This window comes from Condylura cristata, unplaced genomic scaffold, assembly GCF_000260355.1.
Source record: "Condylura cristata isolate star-nosed mole 26May11 unplaced genomic scaffold, ConCri1.0 scaffold00001, whole genome shotgun sequence".
NCBI lineage: Eukaryota > Metazoa > Chordata > Mammalia > Eulipotyphla > Talpidae > Condylura > Condylura cristata.
Window position 1 is genome coordinate 13,445,967 of NW_004567102.1, and position 23,701 is coordinate 13,469,667.

The 23,701-nt window shown below is 38.7% G+C and overlaps 1 protein-coding gene across 1 annotated transcript; it reads left to right on the forward strand.

Moving 5' to 3' along the window:
• The first annotated feature begins 1,991 nt into the window (after nt 1-1,991).
• Nucleotides 1,992-12,902, forward strand: ADGRF4 (adhesion G protein-coupled receptor F4). The gene is made up of 8 exons (XM_004673552.1): nt 1,992-2,078; nt 2,918-2,972; nt 4,736-4,887; nt 6,087-6,338; nt 7,435-8,814; nt 11,336-11,377; nt 11,766-11,825; nt 12,855-12,902. The coding sequence occupies exons 1-8, from the start codon at nt 1,992-1,994 to the stop codon at nt 12,900-12,902; spliced, it is 2,076 nt and encodes a 691-aa protein (XP_004673609.1).
• Nucleotides 12,903-23,701: the final 10,799 nt, after the last annotated feature.

Sequence of the window (23,701 nt, forward strand, 5' to 3'; positions counted from 1 at the left end):
TCTTGCTGACTCTAAAATCCATATTTTCATTTTGTTACTTTCGTTCTTCCAGAAAAATCATTTTAAGAAACTTTATAATCAATAAAGGTTGTAGTTAATACTATCTTATAAGAAAAAAGATGAGACTTGACTTTTTTTTAAAGGTTTATTTATTTATGCTTACAGTAATGGGGTACAGGCCAAAGGTGTGGGTGAGAGGATTCAACAGAGACAGAGTCGGGAGCAGAATAGGCAAATCAACAAAGTTCACTGCTGAGGGGAGCAGCAGGCAGGTCAGAAGAAGTTTGCTTCGCCATGTGGGTCAGGTCCCTGGCCGGGGATCGAACTCATGCTGCTATGGCTTTGGAGGGAGAGCTTCATATTGTGGTAATTTAACCTATTGCACCACTAGGGAGAGCCCAGAGATTTGATGATTTTTAAGTGGAGATTTAGCTTTGGAAGATAGAAGTGTGAAGAAAAGTCAAAAATCAAGACAAAAGCATAGAAACTTATCCTCTAGTGCCTCTGGTTTTCTGGGTTTTCATCTGTAAGAGGAAATTTGCTCCCAAAGTGTTTGCTCCAGTGGCAGACACTAGAGCATTTTGTTTTCACTTTGTGTCACTTGACCACAGAGACAGCACCCTTGAGGACAGTGATTCTCAACTAGGTTCAATTACCTCCCCAAAGCACACTTAGCAATGTCTGGAGGTGTTTTCTTCATTGTTACAACTGGGGAGAGGATGGATTCTAACATTGAGTGTGTAGAGGCCTGGAATACTGCTGAATATCCTACAATTCACAGCTTCCAAATTACAAAGAATTACCTAAGCCCAAACACTCAGTAATGCCATTGCTAAGAGAACCTGATGCAAGGATGTGAAAGGGCTCTCCAGCATGGTTGGAACTGGAGAGCATCATGATAAAAGAAATAAGCCAGAAGGGGAAAGACATATACTGATGGTCTCATATACTGATGGTCTCACTTAGAGTGGAATATAGAGAAACATAACAATGGTCAGTCAAAACAAAACCAATAATAAAGCTTAATATTTCACCACAAAGCCAGAGGGAATGGAGCCATGGTGGAGGATGGTACGGCCCTGATACTGGGCAGAGTGTGAAAGGGTATATTTGTAGAGGTTTGAACCTATGATCCCCAGAACAGATACAAAGATGTAAACTTTCTTTACTTCCAGTATATAATTGGGGGGGGGGGGTGTTGTTCTCTAGTTGGACCATCTGTAGAAATTTTTGGCCCCAGCACTTTTTTTTTTTAAAGATTTGTTTATTTATACTTACAGAACTGGGGTACAGGCCAGAGGTGCAGGTGTAGTGAGAGGATTCACCTCAGACAGAGTGGAGAGCAGAACAGGCCCACTGACAAAGTACACTGCTGAGGGGAGCAGCAGGTGGATCAGGAGAGGTCTGCTACACCATGTGGTCACCTCCAAGGCCGGGGATCAAACTCATGCTGAAGTGGCTTTAGCTTCTAAGTGCTGTGCTTTAACCCGCTGCGCCACCAGGGAGATACAGCTCCAGCACTTTTAAGCTGAGTGATCTTGACTCATAGTTGCTCCACTTTATGTGTTTTCATTTATCGATGGATAAAATGAAGATCATAATAATGTTTACATCTTGTGATTAAATGATTTAATACAAATAAAATGCTTAGAGCAGTGATTGTAAAAGAAGTGTGTAGATTAAGTGAGAAATGAAGCTTTGGTAAATGCACATCACTTCCCATGCTTCTCTCTTCTTTCGTTTTGTCCATTGCTTATACAAAGTTAACAGATTAGATAGAGTCTCTTTATCTTTACAAGTTAGCTGACTCATAGATAGTGATAGGCGCCTTTTCCTGAGACAGTTGTTTTGCTGTGAATGTCTCAGAGTCCTCACTGGGATTACAAGTGGTTGGTTCCTCTGCTAATAATTGTGTTAGTGTGCAAGATGGCCACCTTTAGCTGGATCCCCCTTTTGTTCTCTATTGCAGGTAAAGACCCCAATGTGTGAAAATGAAGTCCCAGCCTACCATGATTTACTGCTTAATATTATTCCTGGCCACTGAATGTTCTCACTGTAGATTCGGGATCCACATACAAGTAAGTTTGATGCAATTTTGCATGGTCCCATGAGAACCAATCAATTTTTCTAGATTGCAATATTTATGGTAAATAAGTCGTTTTAAAGAACTATCCACATGATTATAATTTTATTAGTGTTGATAGTTTTCTAAATAAGGAAACAAAGAAAAGTTGAGAGGTGGCTGAGACAATCAGAATGTAATTGTAACAATATATTTACAAGTGCAACAGGTTGCAACTGTACAGTAGAAAAGTCACCAGTACAGAGCACATAGACAGGCTTCTATTGAGAGGAAGAAATTCTAGGCTGGCAGAGGAACAATTTAGGGTCCAATCTTGATTTTGCTTCTCATTAATTAACAAATTGCTTTACTTCCTTGTGTCTTAATCTCCTTATCTGTAACATGATAAGGAGACATCTTCTAAAGCTCCAAAAAAGTTTATGATTTTATTATTGTAACCTAATAATTATTCTTTGCATCTGTTCATGTTTTCCTTTCTGAGACTATATGCTATACCAGTTCCATTTCATAGTTACAGTTTATGCAGAGAACAAGTTAGTGAGATAACATAGCTTAGTCATCTCTGTCTTACTTAAGTTTTCTGAAACATGTACCCAATCCACTAAATGAACTTTAGAACCCAAGTAACCACTGTGAAGGTTCTAGCTCTCACTGAAGAGTGTGTCTCACACCTATATTTTCAGCAAATTCCTGTGATATCAGTACTCAGACCCACTGCAGTTATCATCCTAGTCCTGGGTACATTTTACTTCATATCTACACAGAGGTTCTAAATTCATATGAGAGAGGAGAGTCCCACAGTAATGAGCATATTTGGAAATTTCTATTTTACAGAATGGAGACAAACTTCATCATCCTGAAGACAAGTCCAAGACTGGAAAGGCACAAGGTATGTGGCCATAGAACAATTTTCTTTCACTTGGAGTCTGGGTAAAATAAAGAACATTGATACTGCAAGCACATCACCAGACTACTTGCTTTCAAACAGCACAATGATGTTTATGGTATCCAGAGTGGTGTTTATTACAAATGTGCCATTATCCACAGCATAGTTGAAGCAAGTTGACAAATACTTACATATGGTCTAGTATAGTAGATACTCCTTCCTTTTAAAATCTTGAAGGGAAATGTGTTTGATCTAATGAGCTAACAAGAGGCAGAAGAGGAAAGAGGACAGGGCACACTCTTTCCTGCCAACATACTTTCAGGAGGCGTAACTCTGTGTAACCCCGGCAATGAGAGGTAACTGAAGATGCAAGAGGTTTTGGCATGAGTGCTCACTCTCAGGAGTGAGAGATAGATTATGGAGATGATCATTAGCAGTGAGAGAGTGAATCACATGGTTCTCACTCAAATAGCAGGGATAACTGAGTGCTGCATGGTTCAGCCAAGTGTCTTTTGGTGACAAATACACCTCTAGACAGATGTGGAACTGAGAAAGGGAAAAGGAGAGAAAAGTCATTCACATTTATTGAGCACTTATGACAACACTGGCCTAAGTGCTGCGGAAGATGTCTTGTCTTTCCATGTTCATACATCACTATCTCCAAACTATATGGATGAAGAAATTGAGAAGCAGTATGTTTAATTTACTTACCAATATTGATACTTGTAGTTTATGGCAACTGTAGTCCTTTACAGGAAGGTCTATGACTCTTTCCTATGTTGTTGCTAAATAGTTTTCAAAAATTAATCTATTTAGTAGGCCTCAGATTAGCCCAACATTCTTGTTCCTCGACAACTTTACCACTGCTTTCCTCCCTACCCTCATCTTTTACTTCTCTCTTTCAGAGGTGCTGAACTAGCCTTTCTGATTGTTTGTTTATTTTTTACTGAGGTAACATTGGTTCAAAACACTGCATATGAAGGCCTCCCTCAAGGCGCAAGGAGTTAAGACTCAGCACTACATAGTTATCATCAGCCAATGCAGTTCAATCCCAGCCAGGGAGCTGACCCACATGCCACAGCAAAACTCTCCTGTTTCACTTGCTGCTCCCTTCAGTGTATTTCAGTAGATCTGCCTGTGTTGCTCCCCACTCTGTCTCTGGTGAATCTTCGTATGCCCCCTTTCTTCTCCCCACCCCTGTACCTTTGGCTTATACCTCAGCTCTTATATGCATATATATATAAAATAAATCTTTAGAAAATATTAAAACACTGCATTTGATTTAGTGTTGTAGAATCAATCTGCTCAGATATATGTCACTGCACCCCATGTACTCCTTCACCCTAGCTAATTGTTCCCCCTCACTACTTTGCTCTTACCCTTCCCTTCTGGCTCTTGTAACCTCAATTTTACAGCGGTGTTTGTAGAGCTTGCTGTTGGTTGGCTTAGTCTGCCCTTTGTTTTGTTTTGTTCATTCCATATGTGAATGAACCAGTCAACATTTGTCTTTTTCTTTCTGAACCAGCCTTTTGGAATGACCTGGAATCCCTCCTGCCTATCCTCTGTTCACACTGCCCAGACATCACCTTTGCTCTCTGCTTGGCAGGTCTTTCTTGTTGCTGAGGGCCCAATTCAAATGTCACTTCTCTGGAAAGTCATCCTCAAATCTCAGAATGAATTAGATATCCCTGTCAGAGTGTGGAAATGCTAATATGTTAATTGGGTCCCTCCCCACCCTGTCATTCCCCAACTCTGTTCCTTCTCAGAGAAATGCCAAGGACCTTGTATCACTTCTTCCAACTGCAGTCGGTCCTGCTCTCAGCACTTTCTTGGAGAAGTAGGTTTTACATGTAATCAAAACAAGTGGCGAAAATCAACTGAAACCTGTACAAGCCTCTCTGTGGAAACATTCTTTAAGGTAATGTATTTATATTTTGTTGGTTACAGGAGTTAATGCCATTGGTGGTAGTAAGAACATTTTTTTTGTGGCTCAGCATGACAATCAGATCTGGACATGGTAAAATCTATACCATGTGTTGAAATTTTCTCTTTTTCCTTCCTTATCCAATTTTTTACATATGTCTCATCACTATACCTTCTTCTTGCTCTCAGAGTCTTTTTCAAAGGATCTGAAACATTTACAATAATAAATGCTCAACTTAAATTTCAGTTCCCAAGAGGGACTTGCATACTCTCATGCTAATTAATTAATCAAGTAAATCTAGGTAGAATCAAATATATTTTATATATTTTTCTAATGACTTCAATTACTTGACAAAAAGAAAGGAGAGCTTTATGATTCAGAGGGAAAGAAGGCCAAGAAATACAACAAATCTCGATTAAAATACCATATCTTATAGCCTTCCACACTCAGTGACCATTTCCTTCTCCCCCCCTCCCCCACAAACCTGTAGAAGCATAGTGTTTTTGTATTTCTTAAAATTTTAAAAGTGATTTTATAGATTTCAAAAGAAATTGCTGATGAGGTTCCTGTCAATGAGCATCAATAAACCTGTAGATTTCCTTATAAACACACTGATGTTAAAACTCATTTAAATGAAGGAAATTATAGCTTCAGCTTATCTAAAATCACATTCAAAGAATTCTAACATCTGAGCAGATGAGGATACAACCTTTTCTAATTAGTGAACTCAGTTCTTTCAAATTGCAATTGCTTAATGTTGTCTTTGACCTGCCAACCTCCAAAACCAGTTGTAGCCCAAATTTCATGTGGTTTCTCTCATAATAATAATGATAATAGTAATGATAATGATAATAATAATAATAATAATAATAATATAACTAGTGAGATTTGCTTTTAAAATTTTTCCTCCACATCTCTCAAGAAAATCGTCTTGTTTTAATACTTGAGTTAAAACCGCTGAAAGCAAAGGTCAGCATCCTGATCTCTGTGGGGAATTTGGTGGCATCTCCTCCTGCTTGTTTTGAGTCCACATTGCCTACTGCTTACTCTCAGCATCTAAAACACTTTTGAGGACATTTGTGTTTCTGTTTTCTCCATGTGAGAAATTTGTGCTGTTGGGTCCTTTAGTCTGAAACATGTTAGTACTTAATCATATCTGAATGAAACGATCTTTATTTTCATTATAAAAACAGGACTCAAATGTTGCATCCCGCCTTTCGGTGGCGGCACCGTCCATCCCATTGCACGTTCTTGACTTCCGAGCACCAGAGTCCCCAGAGAGTATAATTGAAGGAATCCGCCAGAATTGCCCACTTGATTATGCCTGCATAATAAATGCTGTGAAATCGTCAGAAACTACGTCTGGAAATATTGCATTCATAGTGAAGTTATTAAAAAATATTTCTACAGACTTGTCTGATAATGTTACTCAAGAGAAAATGAAGGTATTCTTTGTTAATTTCATTAACGAGTGACCATGTTTTTGTTTTTTTGGTCACAATCTGGCATTTTAATCCTCTCAAATGTACTTCTAAGGGTAGATACTGTTATAACGCACAACAACCATAACACAAATAGACACTTCATTTCAATCTTGTATTTGATTCATTCAAGTTTATGAAAATTTTCGAAAGGTTGGACTGATTTTTATGCATATTTTTGGGCAGTCAACATGTATGAGTGAGTTCTATGAACAAGTTCTTGTCTACCGTAGTGTTTACAAAGTTTCATTCTATGGAACATAATTGATCTAAAAATGTTAATGGAGTTGCCATTTTTACTTTAAAAGATTTATTTATTTATTCATGCAGAACTGGGGTACAGGCCAGAGATGCGGAGGGTGAGAGGATTCACGAGAGACAGAGTGGAGAGCAGAACAGACATATTAATGAAGTACACTGCTGAGGGGCAGGCGGGCAGGAGAAGTCTGCCACGCCATGTGGATCTCTTCAGGGGCAGGTGGGATCGAACTCATGCGCAAGTGGCTTAAGCTTCTTAGTGCTGTGCTTTAACCCCCTGTGCCACCAGGGAGGGCTGGAGTTGCCATTTTTAAAAGGCAGTTGTAGGACCTCTAGGTTAAACACATTTTAGCAGGTTTCCTTACCTCAAGGCAGTTTAGAGTTTCTTATGTTATTAGCTTTGGAACTCTTTATAAGAAGGGGCACACAGGGAAATAGCATGAAGTATTTCTCAAACTTAGAGTACCATAGAATTAGCCCCAATCCTCTCCATTAATCAGTTATTAATATATCATGGAAATATCAGTCCTACAGATTATTTGGAAATTCTTCCTTGGCGTACAATAAAACAGGTAAACCTTACCTCTGATGCTTTTTGTTTTATTTTATTTTATTTCTAGCATCCTTTTACTTTTCCCCCTTCAGCTGGTTTGCTAGTATCAGATTCTAATTAGCAATGAATTTGAAAAGACATATATGAGATAGATCAGATAATTTGATCTTTAGAGATTTCAGATTTTAGAAATAGTCTTTGTACCATGATACAAATGCTTAGTATAATATCCACTTTTCTCCACTGCAGAGCTATAGCAAAGTGGTCAGCCACATCCTGGACACAACAGCCATCTCAAATTGGACTTTCATTCCTGACAAAAATGCCAGCTCGGACTTGTTGCATTCAGTAAATTTGTTTGCCGGGCGCCTCCAGATCCACAATGAATCTGTGAACATCGTGGATGAACTCTTCATTCAGACCAAAGGGTTTCACATCAATCACAATACCTCAGAGCAACGTTTCACTTTCTCCATGAACATGAACAATACAACAGAAGGTATCTTAGGAACAATAGAAATTCCCAGGCAAGAGCTATGGAAGCTACAACCGAATATATCCCAGGCTGTCAGCATAGCTTTTCCCACACTGGGGGCTGTTCTGCAGGAAGCCTACTTACAAAACATGAGTCTTTCCAGGCCAGTGAATGGTTTGGTACTTTCTGTGATTTTGCCAGAAAGACTGAAGCAAATCTTACTCACCTTTGAGAAGATCAACAAATCCAGGAACATCAGGGCCCAGTGTGTTGGCTGGCATGCCAGGAAAAGGAGGTGGGATGAGAATGCGTGTAAAACTATATTGGAGATCACCAACGAGGTGAAATGCCGGTGTAATTATACCAGCTCGCTGATGTCTTTTTCCATCCTGATGTCCCCCAAAACTATAGATGACAAAGTCCTGGAATATGTTACCTGCATTGGGCTCAGCATCTCCATCCTTAGCTTGGTTCTTTGCCTGATCATTGAAGCCGTGGTGTGGTCCCGGGTGGTGGTGACAGAGATCTCATACATGCGTCACGTGTGCATTGTCAACATAGCTGTGTCACTCCTGACCGCTAATGTATGGTTCATCATAGCTTCTAACTTTAGCAAAAAGGTCCAGAACGACAACTGGTGTATTGCGGTGACGTTTTTCAGTCACTTTTTCTACCTCTCTCTGTTTTTCTGGATGCTCTTCAAAGCACTGCTCATCATCTATGGAATACTGGTTGTTTTCCGTAGGATGATGAAGTCTCGCATGATGGCCATTGGCTTTGCTGTTGGCTATGGGTGCCCATTGGTCATTGCTGTTACCACAGTTGCTACCACAGTGCCAGGGAAAGGCTACGTGAGATCTGATGCCTGTTGGCTTAACTGGGACAATACCAAAGCCCTTTTAGCATTTGCCATCCCTGCCTTGATCATTGTGGCTGTGAATCTTATTGTGGTTTTGCTTGTGGCTGTCAACACTCAGAGGCCCTCTATTGGCAGTTCCAAGTCTCAGGATGTGACCATAATTATAAGAATCAGCAAAAATGTTGCCATACTCACCCCATTGCTGGGACTGACTTGGGGTTTTGGAATAATCACCCTAATAGAAGGCATGCCATTGGTGTTCCATATAATCTTTGCTGTGCTCAATGCTTTCCAGGTAAGTCCCAAGAAGGGGGGCTTTTTAAATTAATAATATTAATATTTTATATATAAGCTATTATTTTATAATTTGTTATTTTGGCTATAGAACAACAACAACGAAAAAAACCCTGATGATTTAAAAAATGATCATACAACATATTCCTTCCTTTTCCATTCATCTCTCAAAGACATTAAGCTGGTGTATCTCTCATCCTCTTGATTATCGAGTTGGACTTAGTTAATCAGCCTGCTTGGGTAGGAATCTATTCCTTTCTTACTGATCATCCAAATGGGTCCCTCCTAAAGTTGCCATGTCAGAAAATGACCTTTGCTAATAGGAGACTAGTCTTTGGCCAGGAATGTACGGGCTCTGCTCACATACTATATGTTAAGTAACAAACAAGTTTTTAAGGATTGTCACTGAAATAAGTAATTTTCCATCGCACGAAGAGGTAATCTTTGCTGTTCACTGTCCATATGACCCAGTCAGGAAGCCTCTCACCTCTTCCCTGCTACTTCCTAAGAAATTACCATAATCATTACGCATAGAAATGGAGCTGGCTACATAATTCCTAACATTAGGAATGTCATTTTTATCTGCAAGATAAAGATATGGATACAAGTCTGAAAGATAAAGATATGGGTGGTGTCTACAGTCTTTTCTTACATTAACACACTAGGTTTGGCAAGGTTCTCCCTCTAAAAGTTGTTACCTCCATATTGGCTACTGAGTTTGTACTTTTGGGAAGCTGTCACTAATCACACTGCTTTTCCTACTTATGAATAATAGAAAATTTGGTCAATTCATATTGTTAATTATGTTTTTTATCAGTGGTTGGCAAATGCTGGCCTGCTGCCTGTTTTTAAGACTAGTTTTACTGGAAAGTAGCCATGCTCATTTACATTTTGCTCATGGCTGCTTTTGAACTACAGTGATAACGTGGCACTAATTATAACAGAGAGTTAGGCCAGCAAAGCCTAAAATACTTATCTGGTTCTTGCAGGAAAACAACAACAACAACAAATGAACAACTCCAACCATTACTTTAAGTTATATAAATATAGCTGCTTAATAAAGTTATAAAGCTTTCTTATTCATGTCACTATTTTTTTTTACTTAAAGTTGTGATATGAAATATGAAGGAGACTTTGAGGAAATACCAACTCAGACCAATTATCTATCTTACTCATAGTTCTTAACAAAATAGCGAATGTATATTTTATGTTTTCCCTTGAATTCTTTCAAAGAGAAACTTTTGATGTAGGGGTTTTTGTTTTTGGAAATCAAATGTTCTTAGAATCTAGATCTCTACATCTCTTGGACTTCCTCTGATAACTAATGATCTCATCCTATTTTAACTTTGCAACTTAATTAAACCCCAGAACATTTAGTTTTTTCTTATCTTGCTAGGAAAAAAAAATTAAAATATTTAGTGACATATATTCCACTTCCCTCAGCAAACTTTCCTTATGACTCATACTTTTTTTTGAAATAGTTACTTCAATACAAAATATTGAAAAGTAAATATGTAAAAATATGACTTCCCTTGCCCAGCAGTATCACTCATCTGATCAGTTTACTTTGCCATAACATTATCCTTGCCACCCTGAATTTCCTGCCACTTTCATGGTCTATTTTCAATGGATCAGAATTCCCATCATTTAGAATATATATATATATATATATATTAATTATTGTGTCTTTACAGGTGAACAAATAATTGAAACTCGAAGAGACCCAGGCCTCATAGGTCTCTGTGATCTTCTCTCTGTTTTATTCAGAAACTTCTTCCAGCAGCTCAAAAGTCCTCGCTGTTTCTTGACTTTTTTAAAACTCCAACCGAAAGTAGTCTAGAATATAGGTTTCATTTTCTCAAGACACTTTTCATGATTGTGCCTTTAAAAGACAAGATTCTTATTATGTGTTAACTATCATCATGGGTAATAGAGCTAGATTAATACCTGGGAAGAAAGTGAACAGATGTGGGCCTCTTTGGTGGAGCAAGGGGTTAAGTCTCAGCTCTATCAAGCTATTGTCAGCCACTGCAGCCTGAGTTCGATCCCCAGCTAGCTGACCCACATGATCATGATGCAATAGACCTCTCCTGTCTTTTCTGTTGCTCTCTTCAGCATTGTGTTTCAGTAGACTTACCTGTTTTCATCCCCACTTTACCTCTGGTGAATCCTTTCATCCTCTGCCCCTCTGGCCTACACCCCAGGTTTTGTTTGCATAAGTAAATAAAATAAATCTGATTTTAAAAAGAAAATAAGCAGATGTAATAATGTGAAAACTCTATCATGCTTCTGTAGTCATTCAATAAATATCAATAAGGCACAGGTTCATAAAGCTCATCCTTTTTATTTTAAATACACTTAAGGATAATATTTGTGAATGTGATTTATCTGAATTCATACAAACTGAAATTTTTAATGTCTGATATTTGACCTAGAAGGTATCTAGAAAATTAGTAGTAAAATAACACCTGGGATATTGTCTTCAAATCTTTTCTTCAAACTTCTGTCAAATTTTGCCACAGGGGTTCTTCATTTTGCTGTTTGGAACCATAATGGATCAGAAGGTAATTTGAATTCGTTTTACTCATTATAAATTAATTTGTTAGATCAACAAGCATTGTCCAGGAGAGTTGAGATTATGGGATTATAGGGTATCAGCTATGAGAAGAAAGGAGAAAACCATTCCCTCTCATTTCCTTTACTGTATCAAATCAGCAGGAGGCTTTTGTGTTAGTACAGCTGGAAAAAGAATAGCCATTATAACCACAATTTTACTCATCATTCTAAACTTAGTTATAACTTTACCTTAACTTTTATCTGTCTTATTATTTGCCAAACCCTGTGTTAAGCCATCTAATGACCATACTACTAGGACTGTTTGTCTCAATGTTTCAGGACTTGGGTCTGAGGTTGAGGAATGTTTTCTTTTCATCATTATCATTGCTTCTTTAGATAAGAGATGCTTTGAGGATGAGAATGTCTTCACTGAAGGTCAAGTCCAGGGTTGCAGAGGTGAGCTTTTCTAGTCTCAAGCTTTTCCCAGTTAGTAGTATTGTAGTCTCAACACTGGGATATCGGTGATCCCAGTAGAGTCTTGTAGAAAGAAATATTATAATTCTGTATTCATTAATTTTTAGTAAAGAAAATCATTAGGACATCTCTTCATTTACTCATTTGTTCGCACCACAAACTTAGTGTTTCCTGCTAAAGTTTAATATCATCAGAATATACCCCTCAAGAGAATGTCCCCCACTGGGTATATTTCAACTTGACATTTAGATTATTGAGATATGACAACATGAATCTAGAATCATACTTTCATAAAATGCTAGAACTAGGAAATAAAAATGTTAGAAGTGAGTTTCTAGTCCAAACTACTCATTTCACAGGTAAGAAAACAAAGACCAATATTACTTTTAAGATTTATCCAAAACCAACCAATCATGATAATTAGCATCCTCCTTTTTGAGAAATCATTTTAGTAAAGAACCTTCCCTTGAACAAAAGTACCTGTGTTCATAAAGGTCTTGAAAATTATCTGCGATTACACTATCTTTAAAGTTATCAACTAAAATTGCCACTATTGCTCTATATTAATTAGAAAGAAGCCATTTACTCAACTAATAGTTATTAAAATAGAAAAACTAAAAAAAAAAAAGACTTTCTGAATACATTGAGGGTCAGAATTTATGGTTAGCTAACCCTGTGTGTGACTTCTAGTACCATACCTCATCAGCTTAAAGATAGGCATTTTCTTCAACTTTTAACATTTCTGAGCTTGGAATGTATCTTCCAATCAATGGCATTTAACTGGCAAACTTTTTTATTCTTTTTAGTGAAACATAAAAATAATGATGTAGCTTTATTGTTAGAGTCAGTGAACTACAGTAAGTTAATTCTGTGTATCTGTGTTAATTTTAATATTTCTGTCATGTATTCATTTTTATATACTCTGGCAGGCATATGCAGAAATATAAACTTGGGTGCATTTTTGTCAATGCCATTACTCATTGATGCCCCTATTATATTTTTCTCATTTAGAATGCATCATTAAGCCCAATGAATGGATCTAAATTAATGAATCGCTAAGGATGAGATGTGAGTATTCAAAACTCAAGGAGAAGCTTCACTTGCAAGTTGTGTTAATGTCCCAGTGAGCACAGTGTTGGTGATGACGTGATACCGGAGTTGGGTGGGAGGGGAGCAAGCCAGCCTATCTCACAGAGCATGGAAATTTCTTTATTTATGAAAATATGCACCTCATCCTTAAAACCTATCTTGGTTACATGACTAAACTCAAGAACACGTTTCCCCCATCTTCAGAGAGAGGAGATGCTTTCATCACATCTGTACTGATTCGGGATACACCCTTAATACCTACAGAACTCATAAACCTTAATTCCACCTTGCCACTGAGAGGTGACACTTATAATAGCTCCATTGTTGAGAAGGAAAACTTAGTTGATGGCAGTCACAAAACAACAAGGCTGTCTCTATCTACACAAATTAGAGCTGAGAGACATTCTTATTGGGGTGTGGATGGGTTATGGCAATTTAACTTCCTACTCACGGTCAACCTCTGAGACATATTCTGCATAATTGAAATCAGGGATAAAATATTAGGCAGCCATGAAAAGGAGAATAAGTCACAAAATGACAGCCAGAAACTTGAGAGGTAGAAGGGGAATATGAGTGGGGCTGATCAAGTCTTGGTATGGCTTGGTATGGAGAGGTTCCTTGGCCTTTCTGCATGGATTTAGATGAGCCACTCAATTTCTTTTTAAACACCATCTGGTGGCAGCCACATCCTCTTCTACATTCCTTTCCTTTCTGAGTCACGGTTTGTCCATTGAGCAATGGAAAAAAGCAAAGGACTGAGATGATCTCATAGAACCAAGACATTCTGGGTTGGGAGAACTCTTAAGGGACTTCCTGTGTTACAGAATCTACTACAAACCTGATGTGTAGTTCCAGGGAGGAAAGAGTATGCTCTTTCATGTGTGGGATGCTGACAACTCACAGAGAGGAAAAATACTAGCAAATTATCCTTTATGCAACATTCACATTTTGAACTTTATGCTAGAACTTTAGAAAGGAGGATCTTCTATCTCTGCCCATTTCCTAGTCCTAGTGCTGCTAGCCTATGGTGGAAAGCCACTATGTTATTCTGGATTAGTCAGTAATGGAGAGATAGTTCAGATTACCCACTGAAGCTGAATTTCCCTTTTAACATCTTAATTTGACCTGTTTTAGAAGTTCCTAAGTGTCTCAAGTGGGTCTTTTTTCTTGGGCATACAGGTTCAAGCATTGTGGAGATGAGAAGCATGAGTAAAGTCTTATTTCAAGCTAACTGAGCATATCTTATTGGCTCTAGAAAAAGTTGGAAAAATTCAGTAAAAACCACCATCAAGGACTGTACTACTTACTAGAATTGGAAAGGAGAACAGATTTAGACCAGTATTAGGAGGAAGTGTAGGAAGGGGATAAGAATGCATGACGAACTCTCCCTACAGAAATCCTCACCACATAATCCATCTATTTTTGATTTCTATTTTTTCAGCCTATCAAGCAGGTGATGAAGCAAGGATTGCTTTATTTCAGTATATCACCCACAGGTAGCCTAGAACCTTCTAAATTTTCTTAGCAATTGGGCTCAGGCCTTTTACATCTGGACACAGGGCATTAGAATGTCTCAGTGGCAGCAGCTAGAATCTTGGAGCCCAAGTGAGTTAGAAGACAGGGACAGAAAATTCACAGTAATTTATAAAGATCCTCCTTTCTAAAGTTATAAAATAGAGCTCTTCCTTTCTGAAGTTCTAACAGAGCTCCAAGTGTGAGTGTAGCATACAGGATAATTTGCCAGTTCAAAATGGGCTTGCAGGGAATTAGGGCCTGAGTGTGATGAAAAGGCCACACATCCCACTGCCCTCAAGTAGGACTATTCCTACAACAAAGTTGGGACCAGTTTGTCAGGTATTCTGGGGTTCAGGCATGGGGACACCAGGATATGAAAACCTGGCAGTTGGCTTCAGATATAGATTCTAAATAGGGCCACATCTTGGGACAACATTCCTAGCATACCACAGTACCCTCCCCCTCCACCCAAACAGTCTGCTCAAGGAAGCTTCTTCTGCTCCTTTAAAACCTCTTCCATGTGTTTGTTTGTGCCTGAAAGCACTAAAATAACTCTTCATGAGGAATGAGTTTGATTGAACAAAAACTCAGAGAAGCATCTTGGTTTTCTATGTAAAGTTTTAACTTCAGAGATTCAGTCATTCTAGAGACCAAGTTTAGATAGCACGGAGGGTGAGAGGATTCAACACTGAGTTTAGGATTGAGGTAACAGCAGGAAGAAGTCAAAGGGTACAGGAAAGAGAAAACCTTGCTATTCTGTGACTTTGATGAAATGACTCAATGCCTCTCTGCCGCCATTTCCTCGCCTGTAAAATTGGGTTAATAATAGCACAGATTTCTCAGGATGGTTTCGGGATCCAAAGAGCTACAAGAAACTAGTAGAACATTGCCTGGTTCAAATAAAGCACTCAAAGACAAATTGTTAGCTGTTATTTCCCCTGTTAATCAGTGTTTCAACCATTTGGCCCAGGTTGTCCCATTCCTCATGGCTATTGGTCTCCTGGACTGACAGTTGAGTTCCAGGGGAAGGAAGCTGAAATGAGGAAGGCCAATCATGCTTCCCTGAAGACCTCTTCCAGTGAAGAGTGACACCTCAGCTCTCAGTCTGTAAACGTTTGCTGAGCAAAATTTGAGGCTGACTGGGCTTCAGGAGGCGGAGCTGCTCACGCTTTGATCTACCCCTGACCTGCGTCAGCCTAGCTACTTAGACAGCCTCGCAAGATTAAGACTCAACCTGTAAGTCATTTTATGACCTACACCACAGGCCTGGGGTCACTGGAGCCCTTCAGGACTTGGTCTCCTTTTATACTTGAGCCGGCTCTGTGACTTTGCAGGTCCCTTTCATCCATCACAGGGTGACATCCAGTGGTAAAGTCAGTCATAACTCTGCATGGATCCTGGGTGCTTTTCAGAACAGAAGTTAGGTCCAGCTTGAGGATGGGGTTGGGGGTAGGAGTGGGAGATGGGATGGCAGGGGAAACCATCTACTTTAGAAACATGTCTTGGTAGGGGTTCCAAAAATAGGAAACAGATTAAGGAAAGACAGATTAAGAGGACTTTCAAATGTGTGTTTTATTTGAATCTATTTTAAAGCATGACTCAAATGATTTAACACCTGTACTTTTTTTTGTTTTCATTTGTGAAATAGGAAAAAAATTCTTCTAAGTACAAGTATTAGTGTGTATATGTTATATGTGTATTTGTGCTGTGTGTGTGTGTATTTAAGTCACTGTAATAAAAAGGATTCTGGTTGTTATTTTAGAAATAAAAATGAAAATGTTTATCTTTTCAACATGCTTATGTGTAAGTTTATTCTAAAATGGAAATACTCCTCAACTTCAATGGCAAGGGAAGTAAAAGCAAGGTGAAGTAAATGGGACTACATTAAACTTGAAAGCTTTTGCATAGTAAAAGAAATTTGCATCAAGGTGAAAATACATCTTACTGAATGGGAGAAGATAGTAAGTCACCTTACATCTGACAAGATTATCCAAAATATACAAAGAACTCATTAAACTCAACAATAAAAAAGCAAACAATCCAATTAAAAATAGGCAGTGGATCTAAATAGATGCTTTTCCAAAGCAGACATACAGATAGTCAATAGACACATGGAAAGATGTTCATCAGTTTTCATTATTGGAGAAATGCAAATGAAAACCACAATGAATTATCACTTCACACTTGTGAGACTGGCCTATATCAAAAAGACCAGAAACAACAAATACTTGTGAGGGTATGGAGCGAATGAGCTATACTTCTGTGAGAGTACTCATGAGAGTGTATTGTTATACACAGTTGGCTGGATTACAAATTGGCACAGCCTCTATGCAATAGTATGGAGTTTCCTCAAAAAGCTAAAAATGGACCTATCTAGTGACCAAGAAATTCCACTTTTAGGTACCTATCCAAAGAATGGAAAAACACTAATCCAAAAGATATCCATTCCTACCCACAAGAGCTAAGAAGTAGAAACAACTCAAGTGTATATCAATTGACAAATGGATAAAGATGTTGCAAGTGAATGCAGTGGAATACTACTCAACCATGAAAAAGATAAAACCTTGCCATTTGAAATAACAGGAATGGACGTAGAGAGAATTATACCTAGTGAAATAAGTCAGCTACAGAAAAACAAATACCATATAATTTCACTCAAATATCGTATATAGAGAGAACAAGCAAACATAAAAAATAAATAAAACAAAATTAAACTTTTATACTATAAGATCAATTAGTGGTCACCAAGTGTGAAGAACAAGGTGGGGGCTAAGTTGTGATGAAGGAGGAGCTAAGTTTTTCATGAGGATAACATTGGGATTTTGGTGATGAACTTAATGAATTTAAGGGATTCTCAGTGATACACACCTGACACATGAAGCTATAATGTAATGTTACTTCAATTAAAAATTAAGTTGGAATTAATTAATTAAAATTAATCCCCATTGGAATTACAACACTCTTGGGTATCACTCCTGTTATCAAAAAACTCAATTCATTAAATAGACCAAGAAGACCCATGAAATATGACCATGTACTACAAGGTGAGAACCAGAAATATTTGGCAAACAGAGCTACTGTTTTTCAGTGATTCTCAGTGAAATTTATCACCACTTTGGCTTTAAACTTCAGTACAGTTTAATTTCACTTTTAATTCAATCAGTAAGTTTGATTATTATCATATGGGAGGAAATAAAACAATTTAATCAGGGCCCTCCCTGGTGGTGCAGCGGGTTAAAGCACTGCACTGAGAAGCTAAAGCCACTTCTGCATGAGTTTGATTTCCGCCTGCCCTGGAGGAGACCACATGGCGCGGCAGACCTCTCCTGACCCGCCCGCTGCTCCCCTTAGCAGTGTACTTCGTAGATCTGCCTGTTCTGCTCCCCACTCCGTCTCTGGTGAAACCTCTCACTGCCCCTGAGCCTCTGGCCTGTACCCCAGTTCTGTATGTACAAATAAAATAAATCTTTAAAAACAAAACAAAACAAAACAAAAAAACCAATTTAATCAAAGCAAAAGTCATGAAAGTTGTTTTACAAATAAGTATCTCTTTGTAGGACTGCTTTTTAAAATTTTAGTATTGGTAGTTTAGAAAAAAAGACAAGGATTAGCTTCAAACCAAATAGTTTTTCACTGAAAACTTTCAATTAAAGATCATAGTCCTCTCATAAAATTGAAATAATTCTTCATAGTGAAGGACATGAGTCTGTCTTCATACTTACAATTTTCTGAACATTAATTTATTGAGACACATTTTGTCCCTGAATCTTGTCACCATAAAAATTTTATTCATCTCAACCCAAAGTCTAGAAATTCCAGGTGTAATTAAATAATTCCATGATGTAATTAAATAATTTCCTTTAACTTGGTCAATATATTTGAAACTGAAACAAGGTCAAAATAATAATTGCCTTTTGTTGATGTCATTCACTCTCTTTTTTATTTTTATTTTTTAAATCTTCATCTTTTCAGTGCATATTAAGGAAATATGGTGCTGTGTACAGCTAGTTCTGCAATGACATGACTCAAACATTAAAAGTTAACCACATCATAAAATTGACAATAAAACCCCACAAAAGTTAGGGGAAATGGGATTAGGGAGATAATATGCCTAAACTTTGTTAGGGATGAGTTAAAAATAAACAAGAACACACCAAATGTTGTAGTAAAGTTTTATACATAACAAATGGTTGAAAAATACATTAATACAGGCCCTCCCTGGTGGCGCAGCGGGTTAAAGCACAGCACAAAGAAGCTAAAACCACTTCCACATGAGCTCGATCCCCGCCTGCCCCGGAGGAGATCCACATGGCAAGGCAGACCTCTCCTGACCCACCCGCTGCTCCCCTCATTAGTGTACTTCGTAGATCTGCCTGTTCTGCTCCCCACTCTGTCTCTGGTGAATCCTCTCACCCTCCGCATCTCTGGCCTGTATACCCCAGTTCTGTACGAATAAGTAAATAAATCTTAAAAAAAAAAAAAGTGTTGCTACTAAAAAAAAAAAGAAAGAAAAATACATTAATACAGTACCTTGAAAAATACATTAATACAATACCTTGAAAAATACATGAAATTTATGAACAGAAGTTTCTCTTGAGATTTACAGAAAGTTTTTAGCCAGGATGTGAATAAGCATGACCTACAGCACTAGGTGAACTGAGGAGCTGGTGCAGGATGTGTGTGTGTGTGTGTGTGTGTGTGTGTGTGTGATTCTAAATGGTTTGTTTCATCAGGGGAGGAGGAGAGAGAAGGGTCAAAATCGGCGATGGAAGTGCTCAATGGACTATGGTGATGGTTGACAGGTGACATGGTTGTAGGAGAATTATGGGGACTACACAAGATAGAGAAATCAACTATTATACAAAAATAAAAACAATGTAAGAATATAAACTAAAAATATAGACGAACAAGAAAAATTAAATTGTTTAATGTGAAAGGTTTTTGTGTTTAACCATATGGGAGATGATAGCTCCCATAAACAAACCTGAAATCTGTGTTATGTTCAACTTATTCCCTGATATATCAATCTGGTTAAAAAACTCTGCCTTTGAAATAAGCATTATAGCAAACTGACTCCATATCATACCGAATACCACAGAGAACAACAATCTCCAGCCCTGTGGCACATTAAAATCACCTGGGAAACTTCTAGCAATTATGGAAGCCTGAGTGTGAGCCCCAGCCCTAATTGGGAGCAGCAGGTGGGTCAGGAGAGGTCTGCTGTGCCATGTGTGTCACCTCCCTGGCCCGGGATCGAACTCATGCTACAGTGGCTGCAGTAGCTTCAAAACGTTGTGCTTTAACCCACTGTGCAACTGTTAAGGGGAAGGATGTCCAAAAGGAACTCTACAGAGTCTTGTGGACTCCACCCCCTACTCCAGGTTTCTGGACTCTACGCCTACTCCAGTGCTTGAAAACTACAACTCCCAGCAGTACCAGGGAGAGGACTGTGAGGACCCAAGGACGGAGCTAAGCAGGCATTCTGGGACATTGGGGGATAAATAGGGCGCTATTGTGTTTCTAGCTCAGAAAAGGATCTCGGGACCACGTGACTTGGAGCTTTCCGTTAGTTTGTTACCAGAACTCCCAAGTCAGCAAAGCCGGTAAGATATTCCATTTGTTTCCTTTTCTTTTCCCTTTTTGTAAATAAACCCATTATTGACCCTTTTGGGTGTGTCTGCAGTACAACTAAATTTTAAGTGCATGGATGAGGCCCCACAGGCAGCCCAGTTCACACTGGGGTGCCCTATATACAACCAGGGAAGGTCCAATGATTACACTTTTTTAATTTATTTAAAGATTTATTTATTTATGCATACAAGAACTGGGGGACAGGCCAGAGGTGTTGGGGATGAGAGGATTCACCAGAGACAGAGTGGGGAGCAGAACAGGCATATCTACCAAAATACACTGCTGAGTGGAAGCAGCAGGCAGATTAAGAGAGGACTGCAGTGCCTGTGTGTCAGCTCCCTGACTGGGATCAGGGTGTGGAGAGCTCCACAGTGCTGCGTTCTAACCCATTATGCCATCAGGAAGCCCTGATGATTGCCGTTTTAGATGTGATTGTCTACCTGACCAGTGGGCAAGCAGTTTCTGAAAAACCGTTGAGGTTCATGGAAGCAGTCTAATGTTCATCTTGATTTTTAGAGAGGCTATACAGAAAAGAATAATAAGGAAAACCCAGGCTCTGGAAATTGCTATGGACTGAGTATACCTGAGAGCTAGGCCACATGACCTGGAGAATGTTGAATCTTCTATCCACCTGTTACCTCACCTGTCACTGTGGACAAAGAGGAAAGAAGGTTGGATGCAGTTCCAGGTCTCCAATCCCTTGACCTACTCTTGTCAGAGACTCACAGAGCATGCCAGAAGTGGGGTGCTTCAGTCATTTCTCTTTTTCAGGAGGACTTGTGGGTGCAATAATTCACCTATAGGGAAGTCAGTCTTCTTGAACTGGACTGGACCCCACACCTGGGTGCCTTGAGAATATATTTTGTCCCTTTGGCCTAAACCTATGTGTCCTGCTTGGTTACCTTTTTTCTCTAATTCTAACTTCCACCATTTAAAAGGGACTTAAAGAGAAGTGCTTCAAATAGAGATCTTTTCAGGTCATGAGACAGTGATCTAAGCCCCAGGCTCCAAAGGTCCCAGCTGAGCAAGTCCTGTAGTCCATGGAACCGCCCCTGAATCATGCTCTCTGCAAAGGATCTGAACTTTGGCCTTGTCTCCCAACTTATGTTATTATACTAATGAAAACTTGTCCTTGTCAGCTCAGGTGTGACTGTTTTTTAGCTAATCCCAGTGATTTTGACAAGCATAATCAGGGCTTGGGGTTTGTGGCCACCAGTCTGGTGTAGGTGTGGTAGAATGAGTCCAAGTTCTCCAGTTTGTTGATACTTCCTGTAGGGCTTACTTTAGCAGGCTTACTGAGCATGCCATGCCTGCCTTCCACCTGCCAGGTGTCCTCCTTTGGTCAGTTTCTTCCTCGAAAGTTGTCTCCTATCTTGCTTGTTCCACCAGCCATTACATTGTCACTGCTGATGTGTTTTGCTGTTGCACCCTTTTGGTGCAACATTCTTGCTCTTTTAACAGTGCTCATAGTGTGGATCAAGCTTCAACTGCCCAGTTCCCTCAGGAATCTGGGAGTTGGGTGGCTCCCACTCCCTGTGGGGACCTATCCAGCTTGAGCTTCCTCTCTTTGCCCTTTAGTTTCTGCTGAGGCCTCAAAATACCACAACAAAAAGCAGCTTCTTGATCATCCCACATTCTGCTATTGCTGTCCAACCCTACAACCAAAGGCATTCAGCAGCTAAGTTACTAAAAATAACATTGTCTATAGTAGGGATTTTTTTTTTAACCACAGTCCCAATTATTTCATGTTTTCATCAGTGCACATAGCAATGGCCTCTAATAGGTCATGATCTACTTGGACCTCCATGTATATCCCAGTTGAAGTCACTTGATCTTAAACTTCAAGATCAGCACTGCCTAGGCTTCAGAATGGAGTTTGACCTTACTCAGGAAGAAATACTAGAAGCCTTGTTTGGTGTAAGCTAACTACTCCATATCTAATTAAAACTCTTTGCTTTTCTTCTTTTTCTTTTCCATCATGTGCTCCAGTTGTAGTAACTGGACTTCCACCTTTCTCCTGCTCCCAACTTCTCATATTGTACCAGTTCTAATAATAAGCACTTCTCTGTGTTGACAAACTGCTGTGATTTGGCACCTGGGTCTCCACATTCCTTCAATGCCTTTATTTTCCTCTAGAATTGATCCTCAGATCTTTCTCTTCCCAAGCCTATCTCTGTTTCCAGATGCTCCTTACATGTTCTACCTGTATACTTACTGGAAAATCCCCTTTTACCTCCTCAAGGAACTGCTTCTTCTTCTTTTTCTTTTAAAGTGGGCTATTTGCTTGCTTTTTTTTTTTAAATTCAATTCATAATAGGTTTTGATTTAGGAACTGCTTCTTATCCAATATTTGTTCCAATTACCAATTTCATTATTTCCAAATACATTGATTCAACATTGATTGAGCATCTACACTGAGTTTATAATTATGAATAAAACCCAGGCTCTTTTATTAAGAGGCTTACAGTCAACTGAAGGGGAGAGACAATTGAACAGGAACTACTAGTCCAGTTAATATTAAATCCTTCACAGGTAACCTTGGTATATCGTTTCCATTTAATAGACCTAGAAAGCGAGGTTTAGGAAGGTTAAGTAGGCTAGCCAGAGAAAGAAGGAAGGGACAGTATTAGGCTTAGCATATAAGGGCAGCAGGCTTTGCTGGACTATTATTAATCTTCACCTTACACTATGATGGGTCCAAGTATAATTTATCAGTTCTTGGTTAGAATCACATTGACTTTACAGACAATTAATTTGTAAGATTATGCCTTCTAATTTATTAGTAGTTTATCCTTCTATGTTTATTTCTTTGTCCATGAATCTTCTTCAGATTCTCTCAATGTTTTCTAGTTTTCTGTGTAGGTGGCTGGCAAATTTTTCATGAAATATATTCTTAGATATTTGGTGAGCTTGTTTTCGGTATTTTGGTATTGCTTTAGAATTGTTAATTTCTAACTGTTCATTGCTATTATGTAAAAAAAAAATTTAAAAATTAATCTTTGTATATTGTACCTACATCCAGCAACCTTGCTAAACCCCTTTTAGCTCCTTCAGGAACTGCTTCTTGCTCAATATTTGTTTAAACTGCCAATTTCACTATTTCCAAATACATTATTGATTTAATATTGATTGAACAGTTTCACTGAGTTATAATTATGAACCAAATATACTCTACTGGTTTGTCTGCAGATTTCTTTTTATATATTTACAACTTAGCTACATACAAAGGAAGGCAGTCCCCTCTTTTCCGATACTACTTTATTTTACTTTCTTGCCCTACCTTTTTATGTCATATCAATACTTGAATAAACAAAGAATAATTGAGGTGTAATAAAATATATGTTCTCTGCCTGCTTTCACAAGTTTCTGTTTTCTTTACTGTATTCACACATAGCCTTGGCCCTTATGTAGCCTGGACAAAGAAGTCAGGCGGAGTTAGGAGTGGGTGGTGCCCAGTTGTGAAGATTAGCTGTGTGAGAACTCTCCATGACTCATTTATTAGTAAGGGCTTCATTCTATTTTCCATAGCTCACAGAAGACTTGTTAACACTGCTTTGTATTTTTAATTTCTTTATGCACTGACAACATCTCAGTAGCATGTGTGTGTGTGTGTGTGTGTGTGT

Bases quoted from the DNA above. Each gene is read 5' to 3' on its own strand.
- ADGRF4 (XM_004673552.1), top strand. From the start codon at position 1,992: ATGAAGTCCCAGCCTACCATGATTTACTGCTTAATATTATTCCTGGCC. The intron at 2,079-2,917 runs GTAAGTTTGATG...TCTATTTTACAG, and splicing joins GATTCGGGATCCACATACAA to AATGGAGACAAACTTCATCA. The intron at 6,339-7,434 runs GTATTCTTTGTT...TCTCCACTGCAG, and splicing joins TTACTCAAGAGAAAATGAAG to AGCTATAGCAAAGTGGTCAG.